Consider the following 26,000-nt stretch of genomic DNA (forward strand, 5'->3'; position numbering starts at 1 on the left):
GCACAAGATATTAAAAAAAAGAAAACGTCTTTACAGTCCCGTTAAAAGCGAGCTCCGGGCCACTTTCTGTGGGTGTAGTAAGAGACGCATATCCGGCGTTCAGACAGCAATGCCGTCATCTAAGCTATGTTGATGCGCTGTTGCACGTGTGGGTGATATAAATGACCGTTCTACGTTCTATATCTTTAGAATGCGTGATCACACAGTCTCTATAACGTGCAGTGATTGAACCGTGTCTACACTTGTCATGCAGGTTTGATCTTCTCATCAGGACCCAAAGAATGTGGACCCATGACGGCATGAACTCCCTAACGTACACCCTGCTCTCCAAAGAACTGGAATCCCTATACACCAATATCACCGTGGATATCGGCGTAGACCCCAGGTTGCAGAAGCCCTTAAGGAGGCGGGGCCCCACGCCACCACCCGTAAAGCATAGACCCAACGATACGACCAGTCATTCCACCAGGGGCAAGCTCTCTGTGTTTGTTCACTCGCTGATCAATAACTCTACAGCGGTTGGAAAGGAATCTGCGGTGGAGGACGGGAAGAAAAGAACCACGGTCCCCTCCGTCCAGGTAAAGGAGGCTGCGGTAGCTACGGCCGCCTTAAACGAGTCCAAGAGAGTCCGGCGGCGGGACAAGGACGATAAAACTACTGTGAAGCCCATCGGGGAAGAGGGGGCTCCGGGTACAGAAGCTCCTTCTCTCTCTCGTGCAGCTCGAGTGGTCCCAAAAAGTAAGGCGAAAAGAATTAGGGTGGAGCCAAGAAAAGTTTTGGCGAGAGCGGGCAACGGTACCGTCACGGACGGCGGAGAACCAAGACCCCGGTCAGAGGCCGGAAGCTTGAGTAAGGACATAGATAGGAGAGCACCGGAACAATCTGCGCGCAGCAGGCCGCCTGCGCTAACGTCAGATCTGCAGACTGGAGACAGGGATCCGCAACTCTGAGAAACGGCAACTCGAATTATAATGTTTAACCCAGGAATGCAGGGAGGGGGGGGGCCGAACATTCTCCCCCTCCCCCCGACGTGTATTTTTTTATGGCCTATTCCTATGGAGGAATTCAGATCATTACTACTGATGTATTCAAGTGTCTCGCCTTAGAAAGCGAAATAGGTCAGAGAAGTAGCGGAACTCTGTTTTGGGCCTGGTACAGACTCTTTACGGGATAACACATTGCGATACACTCCAGTGTGTCCGTCTGCTCGGACATTGTGCCCGCCTGGGTTTTCCCACCTTGCCATCAGCTGCAGCAAGAAGCGTCTGTGGGCGCTGTGCGGTGTGGTAACACTAAGCCCCTGCCTTCTGAGTGCCTCACTGCACGAGAGAAAGTAGCGTTCACTGTGACAATGGCCATGCACTGAACTTTCCCGGCCACTAGATGGCGCTGCTGCCTGATTACGGGATAGCCGGCAGCGGCTGCGATGTATACATGTATATAAATCTTTGGACAATGCTATATATTTTACAAATTGTAATGTAATGCTCCGTGCTGTGCGCTGGGTGTGATGACTGACAGAGGATTCCTCAGGCTGCTGTGTCTTAAAGAGGTGGAACTTTTTTTTCACCAGTTGTTTGGTGCAAATGTAAAAAAAAAACAAAAAAAAACCCACAAAAGAATATAAAATTCTGGACCTTAAGTAAGAGTGAGACAGTATTTCAATTCCACCGCCCCAAGTGTTCATGGCGTATCCACTCCAACCCTCCAACCGGATATCTGCCTCTTTATGCTAGGTGTATGTAATTTATTTTCTCGTTTAATATTTAAATGGCCGCAGTGATGTATCACAGTTACACTGGAACGGAACTGACATATTTTATTGCTATTTATGATATGGATTGGAAAGACATTGAATAATAGACTGTATAACGGGGGATGGGAGGCATGGACGGTGTGTTCTAAGGTGTGAGACCCCCACGCTGTCCCCCCACCAACCCCCTCAGGGCATTTGTCATTGACGTGGTTTCATGAAATTGTAAAGTGAAAGTTCTCTCCACTTTGTCAATGCGTGAGATGTTGAAATAAAGCCGTTTCCCAGAATCCTTTGTTCCAGGTAATGAGGAATTAATGCTGCAATGTCTCTCTATATATAGCAGGGCTCAGGGGGGAGAATCTGTCAGGGTTTGGGAGGTGGGGTGCACCAGTCTGGGGTCCAGTGCCCAGGGGGCACCACTCTGTATTCGTGCCCTGGGGAGGTGTCAGCCTGTCAGTGGCCAGGAACCAAGGGTTTGTCATTCCAGGGCCTCTCTATCAGGGAATGAAGGAGTGTGGTGGTGGTGGTGGTGGTGGTGGGGGGGATGGATGGATATCTTATTGGTACTGCCTCAGCAGGTATCGGGAACAATAAGAGACAAGCAGGTAAAGGTAAGTGTGCACCATTTATTTTACAGTGAGATAAGTAATAAATTCTGTCACTGGCATTCTGGTTACTGATAATCTGCTTATCCTTAGGTTGTTATACACCTGGCAACGTGCGGCTGACAACCATTCGTCACACCGCAGGACGGTAAGTCTCTGAATGCACAGCGGTCATTGGACAAGCAGGTTCTTGCACTAGCACCCTGTCAAGCTGTAGACGGATTTCTTGGCGTTGTAGATGCAGTCGTTGACAGATACGCCCTCGTAGGAGGCGCCGATGAGGCTGAGAGGTAGATGGTTCTGCCGGATGTACGTGAAGAGGTTTTCTGTGTGCAAGAAAAGGGAGGTCTCGGTGTATATACAGAATAAAGCCAGACTGTGTATACACAGATGTGTCCTCACACCGTCGCGCCAAACAGCCTGTCTTGTTGCGCCAGATCGCGTGCAATTTAGCGCCGGGAGTCTTTTTCACCCAAAAATGCATCTTGGTCACAACGCAATACGACACACCAGGAGACTGCGCTGATTAATGTGATATGTGACACTTGTATATTTGTGTGCGACTGAGTCTCTGACTCTATGTAGTGCTACAATGTAGCAGCCGCAGCTTGGCGTATACAGGCGCGGGGTGTGAGGACGCATCTGTAGCTGGAAATCCTCCTGCACAGAGTACTGATCTACAGTGTAACCCAGCCCCCCCCCCATCGTCCCCTTACCCATCCGCTTCCAGTGTCCCAGCGTGTACTGAGGAATGCAGCTCTGTGAGGGAACAGAAGACGCTATTTGGTTACTGAGCACTACGGCAATATATAACTGTTCTGTCACGTGTGTGTGTGTGCCGTCATTACACACACAGCTCTGTGTTCACCTTTACCGACATGTTCAGGAGTCTGCCATGTCATACAATGACGGGTCTATGTACTAAAGCAGGCATGTCCAAACTGCGGCCCTCCAGCTGTTGAGAAACTACACATCCCAGCTTGCCCTGACACAGCTTTAGCATTCTCTGACAGCAAAACTGTGTCAGGGCATGCTGGGATATGTAGTTTCACAACAGCTGGAGGGCCGCAGTTTGGACATGCCTGTACTAAAGCCTTTGACGGAGATAAAGTACCAACTAGTCAGCTCCTATCTGCCATGTTACTGGCTGTGTTTGACAAATAACAGTTAGGAGCTGATTGGCTGATACCTTATTTCAGCCCACTTTATCTCTCTCTAAGGGGGATATCCAATTAGCCCCGATATTCACCGAGGCTAATTGTCCCGCCGGGGGATATCTAATTAGCCCCGATAAGCCAGCGCGAGCCGCTGCTTATCGGGGATTTTGTTTCACCTGCCTCCGGCAGGCGAAGCAGAATCCATGGAAACAGCCCCATTATCGTCCGAAAACGGGGCTGTGTCTCACAAAAACACAGATTTCACTGAACCTGTGAGTTTTCGGGAGAAGGGATTTTATTTTTTTTCAGGCGATCCATCTAGAAAGCCTGTAAAAAATGTAAAAAAAAAAAAAAAATCGGTGAAACATCGGAAAAAATGGCCAAAAACGTCTGTTTTTGGGACCTGATGTTTTAATAGGGATAACTGGATATCCCTCTAAGGCGTAATACATAGACCCCTGAGTTATCAGATGTAGGGTGAAACGCTGTCCCTAGTGGCCAAGTCATGGCAGAACATGTGGTTATCTTTACAAACCACTCCATTAAGGCAACTCTTGTTTAGCCACTACAAACAGCTTAATATATATTTTGCAATGTCCTTTTAGTACGCACAACCAATTGTTTTTTTTGTTTAGAAATTGATAATTATAAACACAAGAACAATATATATTACATTGCATGTAACATCTACAGAATCCCCGGGATCGGTATGAAATACCTCCAATCAAAATCCTGACGGTCGAAATCCCGACAGCAATTGACCGACGGTCAAAATCCCGACAAGGTCAAAATCCCGACATGTAAAATGCCGACAGGTCAAAATACAGACACGCGGTTTTCATTGTTTTTTTTGTATGTCGACATAGGTCGACATGGACACCATATAAGTGTACCGCGTCCACTCGCCATGCTTCGGGCACGGTGCCTCATTGTACTCGGCACACTATTATATTGCCCCTCCAGGTCCACTGGGATGGTAAAGTATGAACAAGTCGGTTTCAATGAAAAAATCAAGAAAAACTCATGTCGGCATTTTACATGTCAGTATTTTGACCTTGTCGGTATTTTAAATATCTGTATTTTGTCCATGTCGGGATTTTGAACGTCAGTCAATTGCTGTTGGGATTTCGAGCGTCGGGATTTTGATTGGAGGTAAATTGACTGCATCCCAGAATCCCCATATGCTATATGTAACACTGCATATGCGTCCCATCAGACAAACGTGGGCATCTGTCTTCTTTACTGCCTAAAGTTACAATGAAGAACCCTAGGTGTATCTGATGTAACAGCAGGGTTCTTTACAGTAAAAGCAGTAATGATGTTAGGCTGATGTAGGGGTGCATGGCAGACCATTTTGCGGTTGAATCTTGCAGCTTTCCGCACTCTGCACATGATCTCTAGTAATTCCAAGTTGTGATCACAGCTCCTACTTGTGGCTGACAGAGCGTTTGCACATAAGCGAGGTTAGTACAGGCTTTTATTACCCTTCTGCTCTGTGTATGGATAGAATGATCGCTACCGGTTTATATATACAAAGAGTCTGCCTATATAACGCAGTACAGTGATAGGATGAATGGTGCATCTGTAGCTTGAGACTGGGTAGGACCAGTTACCTTATTCAGGTTGGTAATGGCTCGGGTCGGTTTCCCGCTGAGTCCCAGCTGTGTCGCAGCCGCTTCCGTTGCCAAATTCAACAGCTTTTCAAGGGGCACCTTGTCCGGATCACCCAGGCTGCTCTCAAACCAGGCGCCACCCAGCATCACCTGAGGGGGAAGGAGAGAGTGTGGGAGACAGCGGAGAGGACGCCAGTCTCGGCCTGCGTATGTCCTGATCACTCTACAGTCAGCTTTCTCCTTCTATAGAACAGGCCTGGCCAACCTGTGGCTCTCCAGGTGTTGTGAAACTACACATCCCAGCATGCACTGCCACAGTATTGGTATTAGGAAATATTAAAACTGTGGCAAGGCATGCTGGGATTTGCAGTTTTACAACAGCTGGAGAGCCACAGGTTGGCCAGGCCTGTTCTATAGCTTCCCCCGTGCCCACACCAGGCGGGGCGTCGTAGGAAACGGTCTACCACGGTAACTTGCTATCGGATAAAGTTTCTATGATCTCGCCAGGGTGTTTTTATTTTAAAGCGTCAATTTACCCAGCGAGATTTTCCTTTTAATTAAATTAGTGTTTTAAAAGGCGCTTGCGAAATCGTAGGAAATTGCGGATTTTAATAAACCCTAAATCTCACACACGTCCGAGGAAAATGAGGTTTCCTTTTAAATAAAACACATAGCAAGTATTATTTTAAAGGAAAACTCCCTGCAAACCACACGTGATGCTCTGGTTTTTCCCGAAGGACATTTAAATAAATATATCTAGGCCGGCGTGTAGTGAAGTCCACGTTCCGCGAGCGTGCGAGATGCAGGCTGAACTTGGACGTTTTTTTAACCGGCCAATCATATACAAGACATGGTTTAACCTTGTAAATAATTACCCCTTTAAAAAAAACAAAGTTCGGCCGCCATCCCGCACGGTCGCTGAACTTAGTCTTCATGACATCCCAGCCCAAATGTATGTTGAGAGTTGTAATTAGATTGTCAGCTCTGCTGCTCTGTTCCACCCTGTGTGCTGGGCTTACCGTCAGCCGGGTAGAGGCGGTGCCGCGTCTGTTGTGTTCTGGGAAAGCCAGAGAGTCGTACACGATGCCCAGCACAGCCCTATCCTCAAAGGACGGGATCAGGTGCCCAAAACCCTGCAGAGAGAGATAAAGAAAGCTAGAGGAGGGCGCCCCCAGCTGGCAGCCAGATCTATAGGTGATTGTCTACAGTTAAACCTGTCACCATAACACCGGAGCGGCAGCCATGTTGTACCCTAGCTTGGGGCCTGATTTAGAGTTGTACGCAGTGGCGATTTTTCAGCCAACGTACTTGCGAAGCCGCGCAGAAGAAGCAGCAGGCCAGAAAGGACTGGAGACGCCCACCGGACCCAGCGCAGGATGTACACCGGCACAGATACGAGGAACCGCGACTTCTCAAGTGGGTCTAGGGTCACGCAGGCCGCGGGAGCAGCGTCACTGGCGCCATGTTTTCTGCGCGGGCGATCGCAGCTGACGGCAGAAACACGCCCCGGAAACAGCCGGGACAATCCTGTGTATTTGCCGCCACTCCCCGATAACTCCCCCCAAACGATCGCTTCCTGTCAAACGCTCTGCGATTAAATCCTCACTGCGAGCGGCATTATAGGGGCACCTTGGCACGTGCGCAGTGCGGTCGCGAAGCACTCTGATTATAATGAAAAGAGACGCCCACCGGAGCCATTGCGCACTCTCTCGCAGCTGCGTACACATTTGCAGCCATTCCCGTCAATCACTCTGCGACAAAGTTCCCGGTGCGAGCGGGATCGCGGCGACACCCTACCGCACATGCGCAGTTTGCCGATAATCACTCCCTTGTGTGAACAGCGCCCATTGCGTACAAGAATAAGACCCCGTGTGCGGTATTAGGGGACTTATCACCCTGGGGATACGGCCCAGAAGCTGGATGTGGGAACATAAGCGCATACAGAGGACGTACAAAGGAGCAGGGGGTATAGGAACCCGGCACACTCACAGATATAGGTAAAATGTCCCCCTCGTACTCCAGATTCACCACGGCCACGGAGGCGGCACTCAGCTCATGCAGGATAGTCGCCATGGGCTGGGCCACGGGGGCCAGCAGCCGGCTTAGACCTGGGGACAAAATGGCAGCAAGTCAGTGTCGGTACCATGTAATATCAATGCAGAACCTTCTGCCTGCACACAGGTGTGTTACCTGCAGCCGGCACTGCGCTGAACACGTGGTCTGCTGCAATGCTGCCATGTGGAAGTCTGACCTACAAATAGAAGAGAACTCTGATGACGCCGGCTGCGCGTCGCCCAGTGTGACGTCTAACCCCTTCCACAACCAGCACCTGCCAGCGCCGGTCGCCTCCTATCTCCAGTCCCTCCACCGGGGTGTCCTTGTGAACCTCCACCCCTTTCTGCCTGATGTAATCCTCCAGGGCCTCGGAGAGGGTCTGCATGCCGCCCCGCAGGGACCACTGGCTCCAGCGCTCTTTCTTGGATCTCTGGATCAGCGGCGAGTCGATCAGTGGGGTCTCTCCTGTCACAACAGATCACACAGCAATTAGACTACGCATGGCAACGGACACAGCTATAGTGGAGCGTCCATCGGCTCCAACAGCGGCTAGAAATGGTTCCCATAGTAATCTCTGTAACGTGAAGGTCCTACCTCCTCCGGTCACCATGCCCAGGATCACCGACCTCCTCCTGCGTTCTGCCTCATGCAGGAAGGGGAAGCAGGAGCGCAGGCTGAGCTTGCGGCAGTCACCGGCAAACACGCCCCGGCACAGGCTGTCTACGACGATGTCAGCCAGCTGCAGAGGAAACACAGACATGTTACTGCAGGAGCAGCCCTGGTGTATGTACAGCGTAACGCACCAGCTAGCACCCGCACCCTTACTATAATACACACAGCCTGCAGAGGACTAGCACCCGCACCCTTACTATAATACACATAGCCTGCAGAGGACTAGCACCCGCTCCCTTACTATAATACACACAGCCTGCAGAGGACTAGCACCCGCACCCTTACTATAATACACATAGCCTGCAGAGGACTAGCACCCGCTCCCTTACTATAATACACACAGCCTGCAGAGGACTAGCACCCGCACCCTTACTATAATACACACAGCCTGCAGAGGACTAGCACCCGCACCCTTACTATAATACACATAGCCTGCAGAGGACTAGCACCCGCACCCTTACTATAATACACATAGCCTGCAGAGGACTAGCACCCGCACCCTTACTATAATACACATAGCCTGCAGAGGACTAGCACCCGCACCCTTACTATAATACACATAGCCTGCAGAGGACTAGCACCCGCACCCTTACTATAATACACATAGCCTGCAGAGGACTAGCACCCGCTCCCTTACTATAATACACATAGCCTGCAGAGGACTAGCACCCGCACCCTTACTATAATACACATAGCCTGCAGAGGACTAGCACCCGCACCCTTACTATAATACACATAGCCTGCAGAGGACTAGCACCCGCACCCTTACTATAATACACATAGCCTGCAGAGGACTAGCACCCGCACCCTTACTATAATACACATAGCCTGCAGAGGACTAGCACCCGCACCCTTACTATAATACACATAGCCTGCAGAGGACTAGCACCCGCACCCTTACTATAATACACATAGCCTGCAGAGGACTAGCACCCGCACCCTTACTATAATACACATAGCCTGCAGAGGACTAGCACCCGCACCCTTACTATAATACACATAGCCTGCAGAGGACTAGCACCCGCACCCTTACTATAATACACATAGCCTGCAGAGGACTAGCACCCGCACCCTTACTATAATACACATAGCCTGCAGAGGACTAGCACCCGCTCCCTTACTATAATACACATAGCCTGCAGAGGACTAGCACCCGCACCCTTACTATAATACACATAGCCTGCAGAGGACTAGCACCCGCACCCTTACTATAATACACATAGCCTGCAGAGGACTAGCACCCGCACCCTTACTATAATACACATAGCCTGCAGAGGACTAGCACCCGCACCCTTACTATAATACACATAGCCTGCAGAGGACTAGCACCCGCACCCTTACTATAATACACATAGCCTGCAGAGGACTAGCACCCGCACCCTTACTATAATACACATAGCCTGCAGAGGACTAGCACCCGCACCCTTACTATAATACACATAGCCTGCAGAGGACTAGCACCCGCACCCTTACTATAATACACATAGCCTGCAGAGGACTAGCACCCGCTCCCTTACTATAATACACACAGCCTGCAGAGGACTAGCACCCGCTCCCTTACTATAATACACACAGCCTGCAGAGGACTAGCACCCGCACCCTTACTATAATACACATAGCCTGCAGAGGACTAGCACCCGCACCCTTACTATAATACACATAGCCTGCAGAGGACTAGCACCCGCACCCTTACTATAATACACATAGCCTGCAGAGGACTAGCACCCGCACCCTTACTATAATACACATAGCCTGCAGAGGACTAGCACCCGCACCCTTACTATAATACACATAGCCTGCAGAGGACTAGCACCCGCACCCTTACTATAATACACATAGCCTGCAGAGGACTAGCACCCGCTCCCTTACTATAATACACATAGCCTGCAGAGGACACACAGACATGTTACTGCAGGGGCAGCCCTGGTCTATGTACAGCATAAGGCACCAGCTAGCACCCGCACCCTTACTATAATACACACAGCCTGCAGAGGACACACAGACATGTTACTGCAGGGGCAGCCCTGGTCTATGTACAGCATAAGGCACCAGCTAGCACCCGCACCCTTACTATAATACACATAGCCTGCAGAGGACTAGCACCCGCACCCTTACTATAATACACATAGCCTGCAGAGGACTAGCACCCGCACCCTTACTATAATACACATAGCCTGCAGAGGACACACAGACATGTTACTGCAGGGGCAGCCCTGGTGTATGTACAGCGTAAGGCACCAGCTAGCACCCGCACCCTTACTATAATACACATAGCCTGCAGAGGACTAGCACCCGCTCCCTTACTATAATACACATAGCCTGCAGAGGACACACAGACATGTTACTGCAGGAGCAGCCCTGGTGTATGTACAGCGTAACGCACCAGCTAGCACCCGCACCCTTACTATAATACACATAGCCGGCAGAGGATGCAGGAGCAGCCCTGGTGTATGTACAGCGTAACGCACCAGCTAGCACCCGCACCCTTACTATAATACACACAGCCTGCAGAGGACTAGCACCCGCACCCTTACTATAATACACACAGCCTGCAGAGGACTAGCACCCGCACCCTTACTATAATACACACAGCCTGCAGAGGACTAGCACCCGCACCCTTACTATAATACACACAGCCTGCAGAGGACTAGCACCCGCACCCTTACTATAATACACACAGCCTGCAGAGGACTAGCACCCGCACCCTTACTATAATACACATAGCCGGCAGAGGAAACACAGACATGTTACTGCAGGGGCATCCCTGGTGTATGTACAGCGTAAGGCACCAGCTAGCACCCGCACCCTTACTATAATACACATAGCCTGCAGAGGACTAGCACCCGCACCCTTACTATAATACACATAGCCTGCAGAGGACACACAGACATGTTACTGCAGGGGCAGCCCTGGTGTATGTACAGCGTAAGGCACCAGCTAGCACCCGCACCCTTACTATAATACACATAGCCTGCAGAGGACTAGCACCCGCACCCTTACTATAATACACATAGCCTGCAGAGGACACACAGACATGTTACTGCAGGGGCAGCCCTGGTGTATGTACAGCGTAAGGCACCAGCTAGCACCAGCACCCTTACTATAATACACATAGCCTGCAGAGGACTAGCACCCGCACCCTTACTATAATACACATAGCCTGCAGAGGACTAGCACCCGCTCCCTTACTATAATACACACAGCCTGCAGAGGACACACAGACATGTTACTGCAGGGGCAGCCCTGGTGTATGTACAGCGTAAGGCACCAGCTAGCACCAGCACCCTTACTATAATACACATAGCCTGCAGAGGACTAGCACCCGCACCCTTACTATAATACACATAGCCGGCAGAGGAAACACAGACATGTTACTGCAGGGGCATCCCTGGTGTATGTACAGCGTAAGGCACCAGCTAGCACCCGCACCCTTACTATAATACACATAGCCTGCAGAGGACTAGCACCCGCACCCTTACTATAATACACATAGCCTGCAGAGGACACACAGACATGTTACTGCAGGGGCAGCCCTGGTGTATGTACAGCGTAAGGCACCAGCTAGCACCAGCACCCTTACTATAATACACATAGCCTGCAGAGGACTAGCACCCGCACCCTTACTATAATACACATAGCCTGCAGAGGACTAGCACCCGCTCCCTTACTATAATACACACAGCCTGCAGAGGACACACAGACATGTTACTGCAGGGGCAGCCCTGGTGTATGTACAGCGTAAGGCACCAGCACCCTTACTATAATACACATAGCCTGCAGAGGACTAGCACCCGCACCCTTACTATAATACACATAGCCTGCAGAGGACTAGCACCCGCACCCTTACTATAATACACATAGCCTGCAGAGGACTAGCACCCGCTCCCTTACTATAATACACACAGCCTGCAGAGGACACACAGACATGTTACTGCAGGGGCAGCCCTGGTGTATGTACAGCGTAAGGCACCAGCTAGCACCCGCACCCTTACTATAATACACATAGCCTGCAGAGGACACACAGACATGTTACTGCAGGGGCAGCCCTGGTGTATGTACAGCGTAACGCACCAGCTAGCACCCGCACCCTTACTATAATACACATAGCCTGCAGAGGACTAGCACCCGCACCCTTACTATAATACACATAGCCTGCAGAGGACACACAGACATGTTACTGCAGGAGCAGCCCTGGCGTATGTACAGCGTAAGGCACCAGCTAGCACCCGCACCCTTACTATAATACACACAGCCTGCAGAGGACTAGCACCCGCACCCTTACTATAATACACACAGCCTGCAGAGGACTAGCACCCGCACCCTTACTATAATACACATAGCCGGCAGAGGACTAGCACCCGCACCCTTACTATAATACACATAGCCTGCAGAGGACTAGCACCCGCACCCTTACTATAATACACATAGCCGGCAGAGGACTAGCACCCGCACCCTTACTATAATACACATAGCCTGCAGAGGACTAGCACCCGCACCCTTACTATAATACACATAGCCTGCAGAGGACTAGCACCCGCACCCTTACTATAATACACATAGCCTGCAGAGGACTAGCACCCGCACCCTTACTATAATACACATAGCCGGCAGAGGACTAGCACCCGCACCCTTACTATAATACACATAGCCTGCAGAGGACACACAGACATGTTACTGCAGGGGCAGCCCTGGTGTATGTACAGCGTAAGGCACCAGCTAGCACCCGCACCCTTACTATAATACACATAGCCTGCAGGGGACTAGCACCCGCACCCTTACTATAATACACACAGCCTGCGGAGTACTAGCACCCGCACCCTTACTATAATACACATAGCCTGCAGAGGACACACAGACATGTTACTGCAGGGGCAGTCCTGGTGTATGTACAGCGTAAGGCACCAGCACCCGCACCCTTACTATAATACACATAGCCTGCAGAGGACACACAGACATGTTACTGCAGGAGCAGCCCTGGTGTATGTACAGCGTAAGGCACCAGCTAGCACCCGCACCCTTACTATAACACACACAGCCTGCAGAGGACTAGCACCCGCACCCTTACTATAATACACACAGCCTGCAGAGGACTAGCACCCGCACCCTTACTATAATACACACAGCCTGCAGAGGACTAGCACCCGCACCCTTACTATAACACACACAGCCTGCAGAGGACTAGCACCCGCACCCTTACTATAATACACACAGCCTGCAGAGGACTAGCACCCGCACCCTTACTATAATACACATAGCCTGCAGAGGACTAGCACCCGCACCCTTACTATAATACACATAGCCTGCAGAGGACTAGCACCCGCTCCCTTACTATAATACACACAGCCTGCAGAGGACTAGCACCCGCACCCTTACTATAATACACACAGCCTGCAGAGGACTAGCACCCGCACCCTTACTATAATACACATAGCCTGCAGAGGACTAGCACCCGCACCCTTACTATAATACACATAGCCTGCAGAGGACTAGCACCCGCACCCTTACTATAATACACACAGCCTGCAGAGGACTAGCACCCGCACCCTTACTATAATACACACAGCCTGCAGAGGACTAGCACCCGCACCCTTACTATAATACACATAGCCTGCAGAGGACTAGCACCCGCACCCTTACTATAATACACATAGCCTGCAGAGGACTAGCACCCGCACCCTTACTATAATACACACAGCCTGCAGAGGACTAGCACCCGCACCCTTACTATAATACACACAGCCTGCAGAGGACTAGCACCCGCACCCTTACTATAATACACATAGCCTGCAGAGGACTAGCACCCGCACCCTTACTATAATACACATAGCCTGCAGAGGACTAGCACCCGCACCCTTACTATAATACACACAGCCTGCAGAGGACTAGCACCCGCACCCTTACTATAATACACATAGCCTGCAGAGGACTAGCACCCGCACCCTTACTATAATACACACAGCCTGCAGAGGACTAGCACCCGCACCCTTACTATAATACACATAGCCTGCAGAGGACTAGCACCCGCACCCTTACTATAATACACATAGCCTGCAGAGGACTAGCACCCGCACCCTTACTATAATACACATAGCCTGCAGAGGACTAGCACCCGCACCCTTACTATAATACACACAGCCTGCAGAGGACTAGCACCCGCACCCTTACTATAATACACACAGCCTGCAGATAACAGAACTTGGGATGTGTAACACTTTAGTTATGTATGGAAACATTTATATGTTGGTTATTCGTAAGCTTGCAGTCTGGTATTTTCATCTCCTTCTATGCAGTAAGTGTGGAGCAGGTGACAGGCCGCGTCCAAACCAGGCACAACACAGGGTATCACTCTGGGTGTGAGGAGCAATAATACCTCTCGGGTCATGTGACGGGGTGATGAGTCACGTGACAGGGATTAAACACCAGTATGTCACGTGCTCTGCAGAGCCCAGCTGCTGCCTGTTTGCCTTAAGGGGGGTACTCACGGAGCGATATCCTAAGCAATCTGACTAGATTGCTTAGAATATCGGCACGATTGCTCCATGTGTAGCCCCCTCGACGATAGCAATGCGCGTCCCTGCACATCGCTATCGCTGCTGCTAGATTGGCCTGCATGCAGGCCAATCTAGCGGGTCGCTCACTTCACCCGCTGGGTGAAATGAGCGGCCCCCCCGTCTCAGCACAGATCGCGTTGTGATGAGCGGCAGGAGAGATGTGTGCTGAGCGGTTCGCTCAGCACACATCTCTCCAGCATCGGCCCGTGAGTACTGGGCTTTAGTGTCAGTATCAGGGTGGTCCTGGGACGGGTCACTGTGGCTGGCCCCTATATAACCTCACAGGGATATCAGTCTGGTCTCAGCCAGGGCTGGTGACAGAGATAAGGGTGAGATGACAGTAGTGAGGCCTGTTACAGTCCTATGAACATTATATACTGAGCTCATCAATGGATTGTCTCCCACTGCCGTCATTTTATATCCACACAGACACAGTGCAGGGGAAGCAGTAATGCAGAGTCCCTCCTTATATCCACACAGACACAGTGCAGGGGAAGCAGTAATGCAGAGTCCCTCCTTATATCCACACAGATACAGTGCAGGGGAAGCAGTAATGCAGAGTCCCTCCTTATATCCACACAGACACAGTGCAGGGGAAGCAGTAATGCAGAGTCCCTCCTTATAGCCACACAGATACAATGCAGGGGAAGCAGTAATGCAGAGTCCCTCCTTATATCCACACAGATACAGTGCAGGGGAAGCAGTAATGCAGAGTCCCTCCTTATATCCACACAGATACAGTGCAGGGGAAGCAGTAATGCAGAGTCCCTCCTTATATCCACACAGACACAGTGCAGGGGAAGCAGTAATGCAGAGTCCCTCCTTATAGCCACACAGATACAATGCAGGGGAAGCAGTAATGCAGAGTCCCTCCTTATATCCACACAGATACAGTGCAGGGGAAGCAGTAATGCAGAGTCCCTCCTTATATCCACACAGATACAGTGCAGGGGAAGCAGTAATGCAGAGTTCCTCCTTATATCCACACAGATACAGTGCAGGGGAAGCAGTAATGCAGAGTCCCTCCTTATATCCACACAGATACAGTGCAGGGGAAGCAGTAATGCAGAGTCCCTCCTTATATCCACACAGATACAGTGCAGGGGAAGCAGTAATGCAGAGTCCCTCCTTATATCCACACAGATACAGTGCAGGGGAAGCAGTAATGCAGAGTCCCTCCTTATATCCACACAGATACAGTGCAGGGGAAGCAGTAATGCAGAGTCCCTCCTTATATCCACACAGATACAGTGCAGGGGAAGCAGTAATGCAGAGTCCATCCTTATATCCACACAGATACAGTGCAGGGGAAGCAGTAATGCAGAGTCCCTCCTTATATCCACACAGATACAGTGCAGGGGAAGCAGACCTCACTGCAAGCAGTAATGCAGAGTCCCTCCTTATATCCACACAGATACAGTGCAGGGGAAGCAGTAATGCAGAGTCCCTCCTTATATCCACACAGATACAGTGAAGGGGAAGCAGTAATGCAGAGTCCCTCCTTATATCCACACAGATACAGTGCAGGGGAAGCAGTAATGCAGAGTCCCTCCTTATATCCACACAGACACAGTGCAGGGGAAGCAGTAATGCAGAGTCCCTCCTTATATCCACACAGATACAGTGCAGGGGAAGCAGTAATGCAGAGTCCCCCCTCATATCCACACAGATACAGTGCAGGGGAAGCAGTAATGCAGAGTCCCTCCTCATATCCACACAGATACAGTGCAGGGGAAGCAGTAATGCAGAGTCCCTCCTTATATCCACACAGATACAGTGCAGGGGAAGCAGTAATGCAGAGTCCCTCCTTATATCCACACAGATACAGTGCAGGGGAAGCAGTAATGCATAGTCCCTCCTTATATCCACACAGATACAGTGCAGGGGAAGCAGTAATGCAGAGTCCCTCCTTATATCCACACAGACACAGTGCAGGGGAAGCAGTAATGCAGAGTCCCTCCTTATATCCACACAGACACAGTGCAGGGGAAGCAGTAATGCAGAGTCCCTCCTTATATCCACACAGATACAGTGCAGGGGAAGCAGTAATGCAGAGTCCCTCCTTATATCCACACAGATACAGTGCAGGGGAAGCAGTAATGCAGAGTCCCTCCTTATATCCACACAGATACAGTGCAGGGGAAGCAGTAATGCAGAGTCCCTCCTTATATCCACACAGATACAGTGCAGGGGAAGCAGTAATGCAGAGTCCCTCCTTATATCCACACAGATACAGTGCAGGGGAAGCAGTAATGCAGAGTCCCTCCTTATATCCACACAGATACAGTGCAGGGGAAGCAGTAATGCAGAGTCCCTCCTTATATCCACACAGACACAGTGCAGGGGAAGCAGTAATGCAGAGTCCCTCCTTATATCCACACAGATACAGTGCAGGGGAAGCAGACCTCACTGCAAGCAGTAATGCAGAGTCCCTCCTTATATCCACACAGATACAGTGCAGGGGAAGCAGTAATGCAGAGTCCCTCCTTATATCCACACAGATACAGTGCAGGGGAAGCAGTAATGCAGAGTCCCTCCTTATATCCACACAGACACAGTGCAGGGGAAGCAGTAATGCAGAGTCCCTCCTTATATCCACACAGACACAGTGCAGGGGAAGCAGCCCTCACTGCGAGCAGCTTCCCCTGCACTGTATCTGTGTGTGGATATAACACACATTATACCATACTGTACCACCATAACATACACTGTAACATCCTGTACCCCATATAACACACTTTATACCATACTGTACCCCCATATAACGCACATTATACCATACTGTACCCCCATAACATACACTGTAACATCCTGTATTCCAATATAACACATTATACCCTCATAACATACACTGTAACATGATGTACCCCCATATAACACATTATACCCCCGTAACATACACTGTAACATCCTGTACCCCCATATAACACACAGTATACCATACTGTACCCCCATAACATACACTAACATCCTGTACCCCCATATAACACATTATACCCCCATAACACACTGTAACATCCCGTACCCCCATATAACACACATTATACCATACTGTACCCCATAACACATTATACCATACTGTACCCCCATAACATACACTGTAACATCCTGTACCCCCATATAACACATTATACCATACTGTACCCCCATAACATACACTGTAACATCCTGTACCCCCATATAACACATTATACCATACTGTACCCCCATAACATACACTGTAACATCCTGTACCCCATATAACACATTATACCATACTGTACCCCCATATAACGCACATTATACCATACTGTACCACCATAACATACACTAACATCCTGTACCCCATATAACACACTTTATACCATACTGTACCCCCATATAACGCACATTATACCATACTGTACCACCATAACATACACTGTAACATCCTGTATTCCAATATAACACATTATACTCTCATAACGTACACTAACATGCTGTACCCCCATATAACACATTATACCCCCATAACATACACTGTAACATGATGTACCCCCATAACACATTATACCCCCGTAACATACACTGTAACATCCTGTACCCCCATATAACACACAGTATACCATACTGTACCCCCATAACATACACTGTAACATCCTGTACCCCCATATAACACATTATACCCCCATAACACACTGTAACATCCTGTACCCCCATATAACACACATTATACCATACTGTACCCCATAACACACATTATACCATACTGTACCCCCATAACATACACTGTAACATCCTGAACCCCCATATAACACATTATACCATACTGTACCCCCATAACATACACTGTAACATCCTGTACCCCCATATAACACATTATACCATACTGTACCCCCATAACATACACTAACATCCTGTACCCCATATAACACATTATACCATACTGTACCCCCATATAACGCACATTATACCATACTGTACCACCATAACATACACTGTAACATCCTGTACCCCATATAACACACTTTATACCATACTGTACCCCCATATAACGCACATTATACCATACTGTACCACCATAACATACACTAACATCCTGTACCCCATATAACACAACTTTATACCATACTGTACCCCCACAACATACACTGTAACATCCTGTACCCCATATAACACATTATACCATACTGTACCCCCATAACATACACTGTAACATCCTGCACCCCATATAACACACATTATACCATACTGTACCCCCATAACATACACTGTAACATCCTGTATTCCAATATAACACATTATACCCTCATAACATACACTAACATGCTGTACCCCCATATAACACATTATACCCCCATAACATACACTGTAACATGATGTACCCCCATATAACACAGTATACCCCCGTAACATACACTGTAACATCCTGTACCCCATATAACACACATTATACCATACTGTACCCCCATAACATACACCGTAACATCCTGTATTCCCATATAACACACATTATACCATACTGTACCCCCATAACATACACTGTAACATCCTGTACCCCCATATAACACATTATACCCCCATAACACACTGTAACATCCTGTACCCCCATATAACACATTATACCATACTGTACCCCATAACACACATTATACCATACTGTACCCCCATAACATACACTAACATCCTGTACCCCCATATAACACATTATCCCATACTGTACCCCCATAACATACACTGTAACATCCTGTACCCCATATAACACATTATACCATACTGTACCCCCATATAACGCACATTATACCATACTGTACCACCATAACATACACTGTAACATCCTGTACCCCATATAACACACTTTATACCATACTGTACCCCCATATAACGCACATTATACCATACTGTACCACCATAACATACACTGTAACATCCTGTACCCCATATAACACACTTTATACCATACTGTACCCCCACAACATACACTGTAACATCCTGTACCCCATATAACACATTATACCATACTGTACCCCCATAACATACACTTTAACATCCTGTACCCCCATATAACACATTATACCATACTGTACCCCCATAACATACACTGTAACATCCTGTATTCCCATATAACACACATTATACCATACTGTACCACCATAACATACACTGTAACATCCTGTACCCCATATAACACACTTTATACCATACTATACCCCCATAACATACACTGTAACATCCTGTACCCCATATAACACATTATACCATACTGTACCCCCATAACATACACTGTAACATCCTGTACCCCATATAACACACATTATACCATACTGTACCCCCACAACATACACTGTAACATCCTGTACCCCATATAACACACATTATACCATACTGTACCCCCATATAACGCACATTATACCATACTATACCCCCATAACATACACTGTAACATCCTGTACCCCCATATAACACACATTATACCATACTGTACCACCATAACATACACTGTAACATCCTGTACCCCATATAACACACATTATACCATACTGTACCCCCATAACATACACTGTAACATCCTGTACCCCCATATAACACATACCATACTGTACCCCCATAACATACACCGTAACATCCTGTACCCCCACATAACACACATTATACCACACTGTACCCCATAACCTACACCGTAACATCCTGTACTCCCATATAACACACATTATACCATACTATACCCCCATAACATACACTGTAACATCCTGTACCCCCATATAACACATACCATACTGTACCACCATAACATACACTGTAACATCCTGTACCCCATATAACACACATTATACCATACTGTACCCCCATAACATACACTGTAACATCCTGTACCCCATATAACACACATACCATACTGTACCCCCATAACATACACCGTAACATCCTGTACCCCCACATAACACACATTATACCACACTGTACCCCCATAACCTACACCGTAACATCCTGTACCCCCATATAACACATACCATACTATACCCCCATAACATACACTGTAACATCCTGTACCCCATATAACACACATTATACTATACTGTACCCCCATAACATACACTGTAACATCCTGTACCCCCACATAACACATTATACCACACTATACCCCCATAACATACACCGTAACATCCTGTACCCCCATATAACACACATTATACCATACTGTACCCCCATAACATTCACCGTAACATCCTATATTCCCGCCCACACACTGTGGGGGTAATTCAGACCGAGTTGCACGCAGGCTATGTTTTGCACTGCTGCGACCAGGTAGTCGCCGCCTACAGGGGAGGGGGTAATCGCTCTGCAGGGATGCGATGGGCTGTGCAGTTTCTGCGCAGCCCAGGACTTACTCACCCGCTGCGATGATCCATGAAGCAGCTGACGTCAGGGACCCTCCTCTGCGACGGCCGGACACGCCTGCATTTCTTCCGACACTCCCAGAAAACAGTTGCTGCACCAAGAAACGCCTTCTTCGTGTCAATCTTCTTGCGATCGCCCCTTCGATCGCTTTCTTCGTAGAACACGACTCTCTCCGGCGACCCCCGTTGCCGGACAACAACACGCCTGCACATTGCGACCCGCACGCATGCGCAGTTCAGACCCGTTCGCACGGCTGCGAGAAAATGCAGTGTGCGAACGGGTCTGAATGACCCCCTGTATCATCTAGTTCCCCTATACCACACCCATTATAACAGCCTGCATCTTTTATATGAATCCAGGACTGTATCCGTACTGCACATGGTGACAGTAACTACTTCCCTACGTGACAGGACATTAGATATTTGATGCTGCATGTTACTTATTTTTGCAAATTAAGACAAAAGAAGAAATTATTTCTGCCCCTAGCTGTTAGTAAATACCCCTGTTATGTGCAATGGTTACTGCAGGCTTTTTCAACCAGTGTGCCGCGACCAGTTGCAAGTCAGTCAGAGTCGCTGCCTGCACCTTCAGAGCAAACTGTGGCCCAAGGTTCTTCTTAGAGGATCAGTTGTGCTCCGGCTGTGACCTGTGCCTTGAAGACGAGGCGGTGTGACATCACAGGTCTCGGCCACCGCGTCTCACCACTCAGCCAGCCCACCCGCCTGCACACACATCTTCCAGTTCCCGCCCGCATCCATAACTTTCCCTGCCCACCCATATCCACACCTGCCTGACCGCTGCTCAGTATTCGCAGCACTCCACTATGAACAACCCCCGCCACTGAGGGACAGAAAAGAGGACAGCTGACCGGTAGGGGCTAATATTTGTTATTTTATTTCTCCTGTGGGGACCAATAGGATTTACAGTATGTGGGGAGCAAAAGGATTTATGTTGGGAGCAATGGGACTAATTCATATGGGGAGCAATAGGATTTATTAATGTGGGGAGCAATGTGATTGTTTTTTCTGTGTAGGCCAATGTATGTGTGGATTATTTTTTTACTGTGAGGGCCAATGTGTGTTTTTTGTTTTCCGTGGGGAACTGATGGTGTGCCTTAGCAATTTTAAAATATTGTTCGGTGTGCCACGTGTTAAAAAAGCTTGAAAATCACTGGGTTACTGACAGGTGTTGTACGTCTGAGGCAGCGGTCACCGATGATCACACAGATACACGTACCGTTGGTTCTGTAATCTCCAATATATATTGGTGACTGCAGCTTCTACTATCCAACAACTTGCATTTAAAGTTTACTGGTTATTTAAAGCTTGTGAACTCATCACCCCCTAAGGCCTCGTACCCCAGACACCAGGCATCCGATAACCGTGGTCCTCACCTCTTTCCCAAAGCGGCGTGTAAAGAAATCATGGATGCTCTCGTCTTCCCGAGGTCCCCGCGGAGCAGTCAGGTCTCTGAGGCCACAAAGGAAGAGGGGCCTGGTGAACGGCGGGATGGTGCGCAAAACCTCCCTAAAAGGAACACAAGAGGTCACTAAGGGGTACCAGGAGGGTTGTCTCACGATGGAGCTGGGGTAAGACTATTGGCCATAAGCAGAGAACCATTGTGGGAGATAACAAGTCTACCCAGTAAAAAAACCCGGTATCGCACCAAGCCCTTCACGTCAACGAGCGGGAATCCAATGCTCTGCACTGTAATTTCTTGAAGCCAGTCTATAATATCTAACAATTCTTAGCCATTGGCATCAACGTATGTTCATAGAGCCCTCAAACAAGCAACGGGGCTCCCGTGGTCAAGGAGCTTCAGCTGCTGCAAACTGCCTGAGGAAGGGCACCTAGCTCTGCGAAACGTTGGCCAGCTGTTGCACTGGATTCCTGATGCACGTGTAAACGCTCCTTGAGCGCCAGGAGAAAGCGCAAACGTTTTACACGTGATCTTTAGGATTAACCAATCACCTTCATATACACACATTTTCTGCAACTGGTGCCAATTGAAGACGGCACATACCTTCACTCATGAGAAGAAGAGGACATCAAGGCGGCCGGTACGACAGACACTATTTACTCTTTAGCGGTTTTCTTTGTCGCCATATATTGGGGAACATATGGATAGTAAGAAACAGGTGCACTCACCCTATGCTGGAAGGCATTTTGTGCAGGGACTTCTTGACGTAGAGGTAGCGGTTCTTGGCGGCCGGGTGGTCCCTGGGGACTGGAAGAAGTTCCCCTTCTAATCCGAGCTCGGAGATCTATGCGCAAGCAGAGTGACTGTGAGACAAACACGGGGTCCACTTTCTCTGAGCCCCTCCCCAGCTCTAGAACACGAGCCAGTGAGAAGCTGGGAGCATCAGAGGTCAACTGGCGCTGCCACTCACCATACATAGCGTGTTCTTCCCCACCACTCCTGCCGGCCGCATCCCGCGAGGACCATGCTCAAATACAGCTCCGTCTTCTGTCCGGGTGGAGTGCATCCAGCCCCCCAGCCTGTTGCTCCCCTCGAGCAGTATCACCTGTGTCACGCATCACAGCAGCTCAGCACTGCGCGCACTGTATCAGGGCCTACGTATCTTATTACACCATAGTATATTCCAAACACTGCAGTCTGATGAGCCACTCAGTCGCGCAGCACCGGGAGAGAGGCACCTGTGTTTAAGCAGCATTCCCAGCAGAAATGTGCAAGGGATATCTGGGGGTGTTACTGACCAATGACTTATCCAAAGTGTTTTCCCTAAATTTTAAACCCTTATTGTCTAGGCTTCGTTTAGACTTCCTGTTATGGAAAAAGCTGAGACTGTCCTGGTTCGGAAGGATCAACGTAGTAAAAATGAATGCCCTCCCCAGGATTTTATTCTTTCTCCAGACCCTTCCGATACACATCCCCCTGCTATGGCTTCGAGACGTCCAGAGGCTTATCCGTACATTTGTATGGGGTGGAAATACACCTAGATTTAAACATGATACTTTGTTCAGGAGAAAACATCAAGGGGGGCAACAACTCCCACATATCCCTAACTATTACCACGCAGTACACCTGAACAGGATAATGGAATGGACACGTGCTAAGGATCGCAAACAATGGGTCCTCCTAGAGGAGGGCTGTCTCCCATATTATATAGAAATTGCACCTTGGCTCCCTACCCTCCCGAAGGTGTCACACCCCACGGTTTCTCCCACGCTCGGATTATGGGCCAAGCTGAGATCCCAGAGTTATATATCCTCCAAATGGTCCCCCTTAACCTCTTTTCTTTATAACTCCGAATTTGCCCCGGGCCTTCAAGGGACTGCTTTCACCCCATGGACGGAAGCTGGGATCTTTAGAGTCGGTCAGCTGGTGAGCTCGGGTAGGGTGCGCTCCTTTTCAGATATTCAGTCCTCTTGGAACTTACACAGTGCTGAGTTTTGGAGGTTCCTGCAGGTCCACCATTTCATATCATCTCCCAAGAACTTCTCTGATGTAACTAGAGACCTTACTGGATTTGAGAGACTATGTATCTCCCCCAGTACACCCACACATACAATTTCACAAATTTACACGTTGATCATGGAAAATTTCTTCCCACAGCCTCCTACCTTCTTGGCTTCCTGGGAAAGGGAATTGTCGGGGCTACCTACTCAAATTAACTGGGAATCCGTGTTTAGGAACGCTCAGGCGAGTTCTTTATGCATTTCGACACTAGAGACCCTATATAAACTTATATATAGGTGGTATAGGACCCCTCGTGTTCTCAATAGAATGTTTCCCTCTCTTTCGAATATGTGTTGGAGATGCAAAAATGCCCCGGGGAGTTTTATACATATTTGGTGGGATTGCCCTCTTATAACTCCATTTTGGACAGAAGTATTTAAATGCACCGAACAGATAGTAGGTGACGAAATCCCGAGAGACCCAGATTTCTGGCTCCTTAATCACACCCCCGCAGGATCACACCCCTACAAACATTCCCTGTTAAGACACCTTTGCAACGCTGCTAAAGCGGTGATCCCAATTCTTTGGAGATCTACCTCTCCACCTTCAATTAAAATGTGGTTCACAAAGATTGATCACTTTTTGGACATGGAAGACCTGGTTTCCTTCTCATCCGGGAAAACAGTTAACTTCATAGCTATTTGGTTTCCCTGGTACGACTTTAAAGATACATCGCAATATCGGTCCTATATTGCGACATAACCCCCCTCATGTGGGTGAACGGGCCCATATTCATATCTGTATCATTATTTATACCCACACCCATATTCCAACAACGCTGTTTCTGTACTATGGCCCAGACTCAGGATTGGTGGAGATCACCCATACGCTCCCCAAACAGTCTGCCCGCACCATGCAGACCGTCACACCTGACCCTGCCCACCCTAACCTTTCCTTGCTCATCCTCTTTTCCTCTTCTCTCTTCTCCTTTTTTCTTCTATCTCTTTCCCATTCATTGATGCTGTTTTGATATTATGCTCTTCTCTTATAAACTTTAATGATGACAGAAATACAGACAGATATTCATCGACTAAGGGCGCTCTATGTGTGATGTACTGATGGATATATGCTACGGGATATTTTGTATGCCCTCCTTTTGTTTTTGAAAATGTTTCTGTAATGTTCTTGAATACTGCTTTGACTAATAAAAACAGTTTACACAAAAAAAAAAAGAAATGTGCAAGGGGAGTCTATTCCATCAGCTGCTAGGAGGGTGAGCCCTGGGAGAGAGCTATTGGGAAACCCCGAGTGACAGCTCCGTCAGTGGGCAATCTATAGAAGGGGAGAGGTGCTTACCTTAGACACTTTGGCATCTTTAATGAGGTGGTAACAGGCCGTCAGCCCGCTGATCCCACCGCCAGCTACTACCACTGTGCGCTGCATCAAAATAGCGGCCGCTTCTGCAGATTTACAAGGAGAAATCTAGGTTATAAAATATATACCACACAGGACACGCCAGGATACACAGCTTCATCCTATAATCAGATGCTGGGGATTTTACAGTGCAGAATGCATCACTATCTGCAGGGGGTAGATGGTACAGAGCAATTTCTGCAGATCACTAGAGAGGTCAGTAATGTAATAATCTGCAGGATATATCACTATCTGTCAGGGGTAGATGGGACGGAGCAATGTTCTGCAGATCACTAGAGAGGTCAGTAATGTAATAATCTGCAGAATACATCACCATCTGGCAGGGGGTAGATGGTACAGAGCAATGTTCTGCAGATCACTGGAGAGGTCAGTAATGTAAT

The 26,000-nt window shown here is 48.6% G+C and overlaps 2 protein-coding genes across 9 annotated transcripts in view; one reads left to right on the forward strand and one right to left on the reverse strand.

Moving 5' to 3' along the window:
- The window catches only part of B4GALT3 (beta-1,4-galactosyltransferase 3), a 49,682-nt gene extending 47,639 nt beyond the window's left edge, over positions 1-2,043 (forward strand). For both annotated transcript variants that reach the window (XM_063946803.1, XM_063946804.1), the window contains exon 7: positions 254-2,043. In XM_063946803.1, coding sequence (XP_063802873.1) covers positions 254-950 — 697 coding nt within the window. In that variant the 3' untranslated portion in view covers positions 951-2,043. The remainder of the gene's footprint in view (positions 1-253) is intronic.
- Positions 2,044-2,362: 319 nt separating this feature from the next.
- Positions 2,363-26,000, reverse strand: part of PPOX (protoporphyrinogen oxidase) — a 28,350-nt gene continuing 4,712 nt past the window's right edge. For 5 of the 7 annotated variants that reach the window (XM_063946806.1, XM_063946807.1, XM_063946805.1 and 2 more), the window contains 12 exons: positions 25,543-25,646; positions 23,156-23,290; positions 22,914-23,029; positions 22,160-22,292; positions 7,781-7,925; positions 7,461-7,651; positions 7,322-7,382; positions 7,121-7,239; positions 6,151-6,264; positions 5,132-5,281; positions 3,078-3,120; positions 2,363-2,687 (listed from right to left, as the gene is read on the reverse strand). In XM_063946806.1, coding sequence (XP_063802876.1) covers positions 2,557-2,687; positions 3,078-3,120; positions 5,132-5,281; positions 6,151-6,264; positions 7,121-7,239; positions 7,322-7,382; positions 7,461-7,651; positions 7,781-7,925; positions 22,160-22,292; positions 22,914-23,029; positions 23,156-23,290; positions 25,543-25,629 — 1,425 coding nt within the window. In that variant the 5' untranslated portion in view covers positions 25,630-25,646 and the 3' untranslated portion in view covers positions 2,363-2,556. The remainder of the gene's footprint in view (positions 2,688-3,077; positions 3,121-5,131; positions 5,282-6,150; positions 6,265-7,120; positions 7,240-7,321; positions 7,383-7,460; positions 7,652-7,780; positions 7,926-22,159; positions 22,293-22,913; positions 23,030-23,155; positions 23,291-25,542; positions 25,647-26,000) is intronic. The other 2 variants (XM_063946810.1, XM_063946811.1) reach the window with 2 other exon arrangements.

This window comes from Pseudophryne corroboree, chromosome 12 (genome assembly GCF_028390025.1).
Source record: "Pseudophryne corroboree isolate aPseCor3 chromosome 12, aPseCor3.hap2, whole genome shotgun sequence".
In the NCBI taxonomy this organism is placed as follows: domain Eukaryota; kingdom Metazoa; phylum Chordata; class Amphibia; order Anura; family Myobatrachidae; genus Pseudophryne; species Pseudophryne corroboree.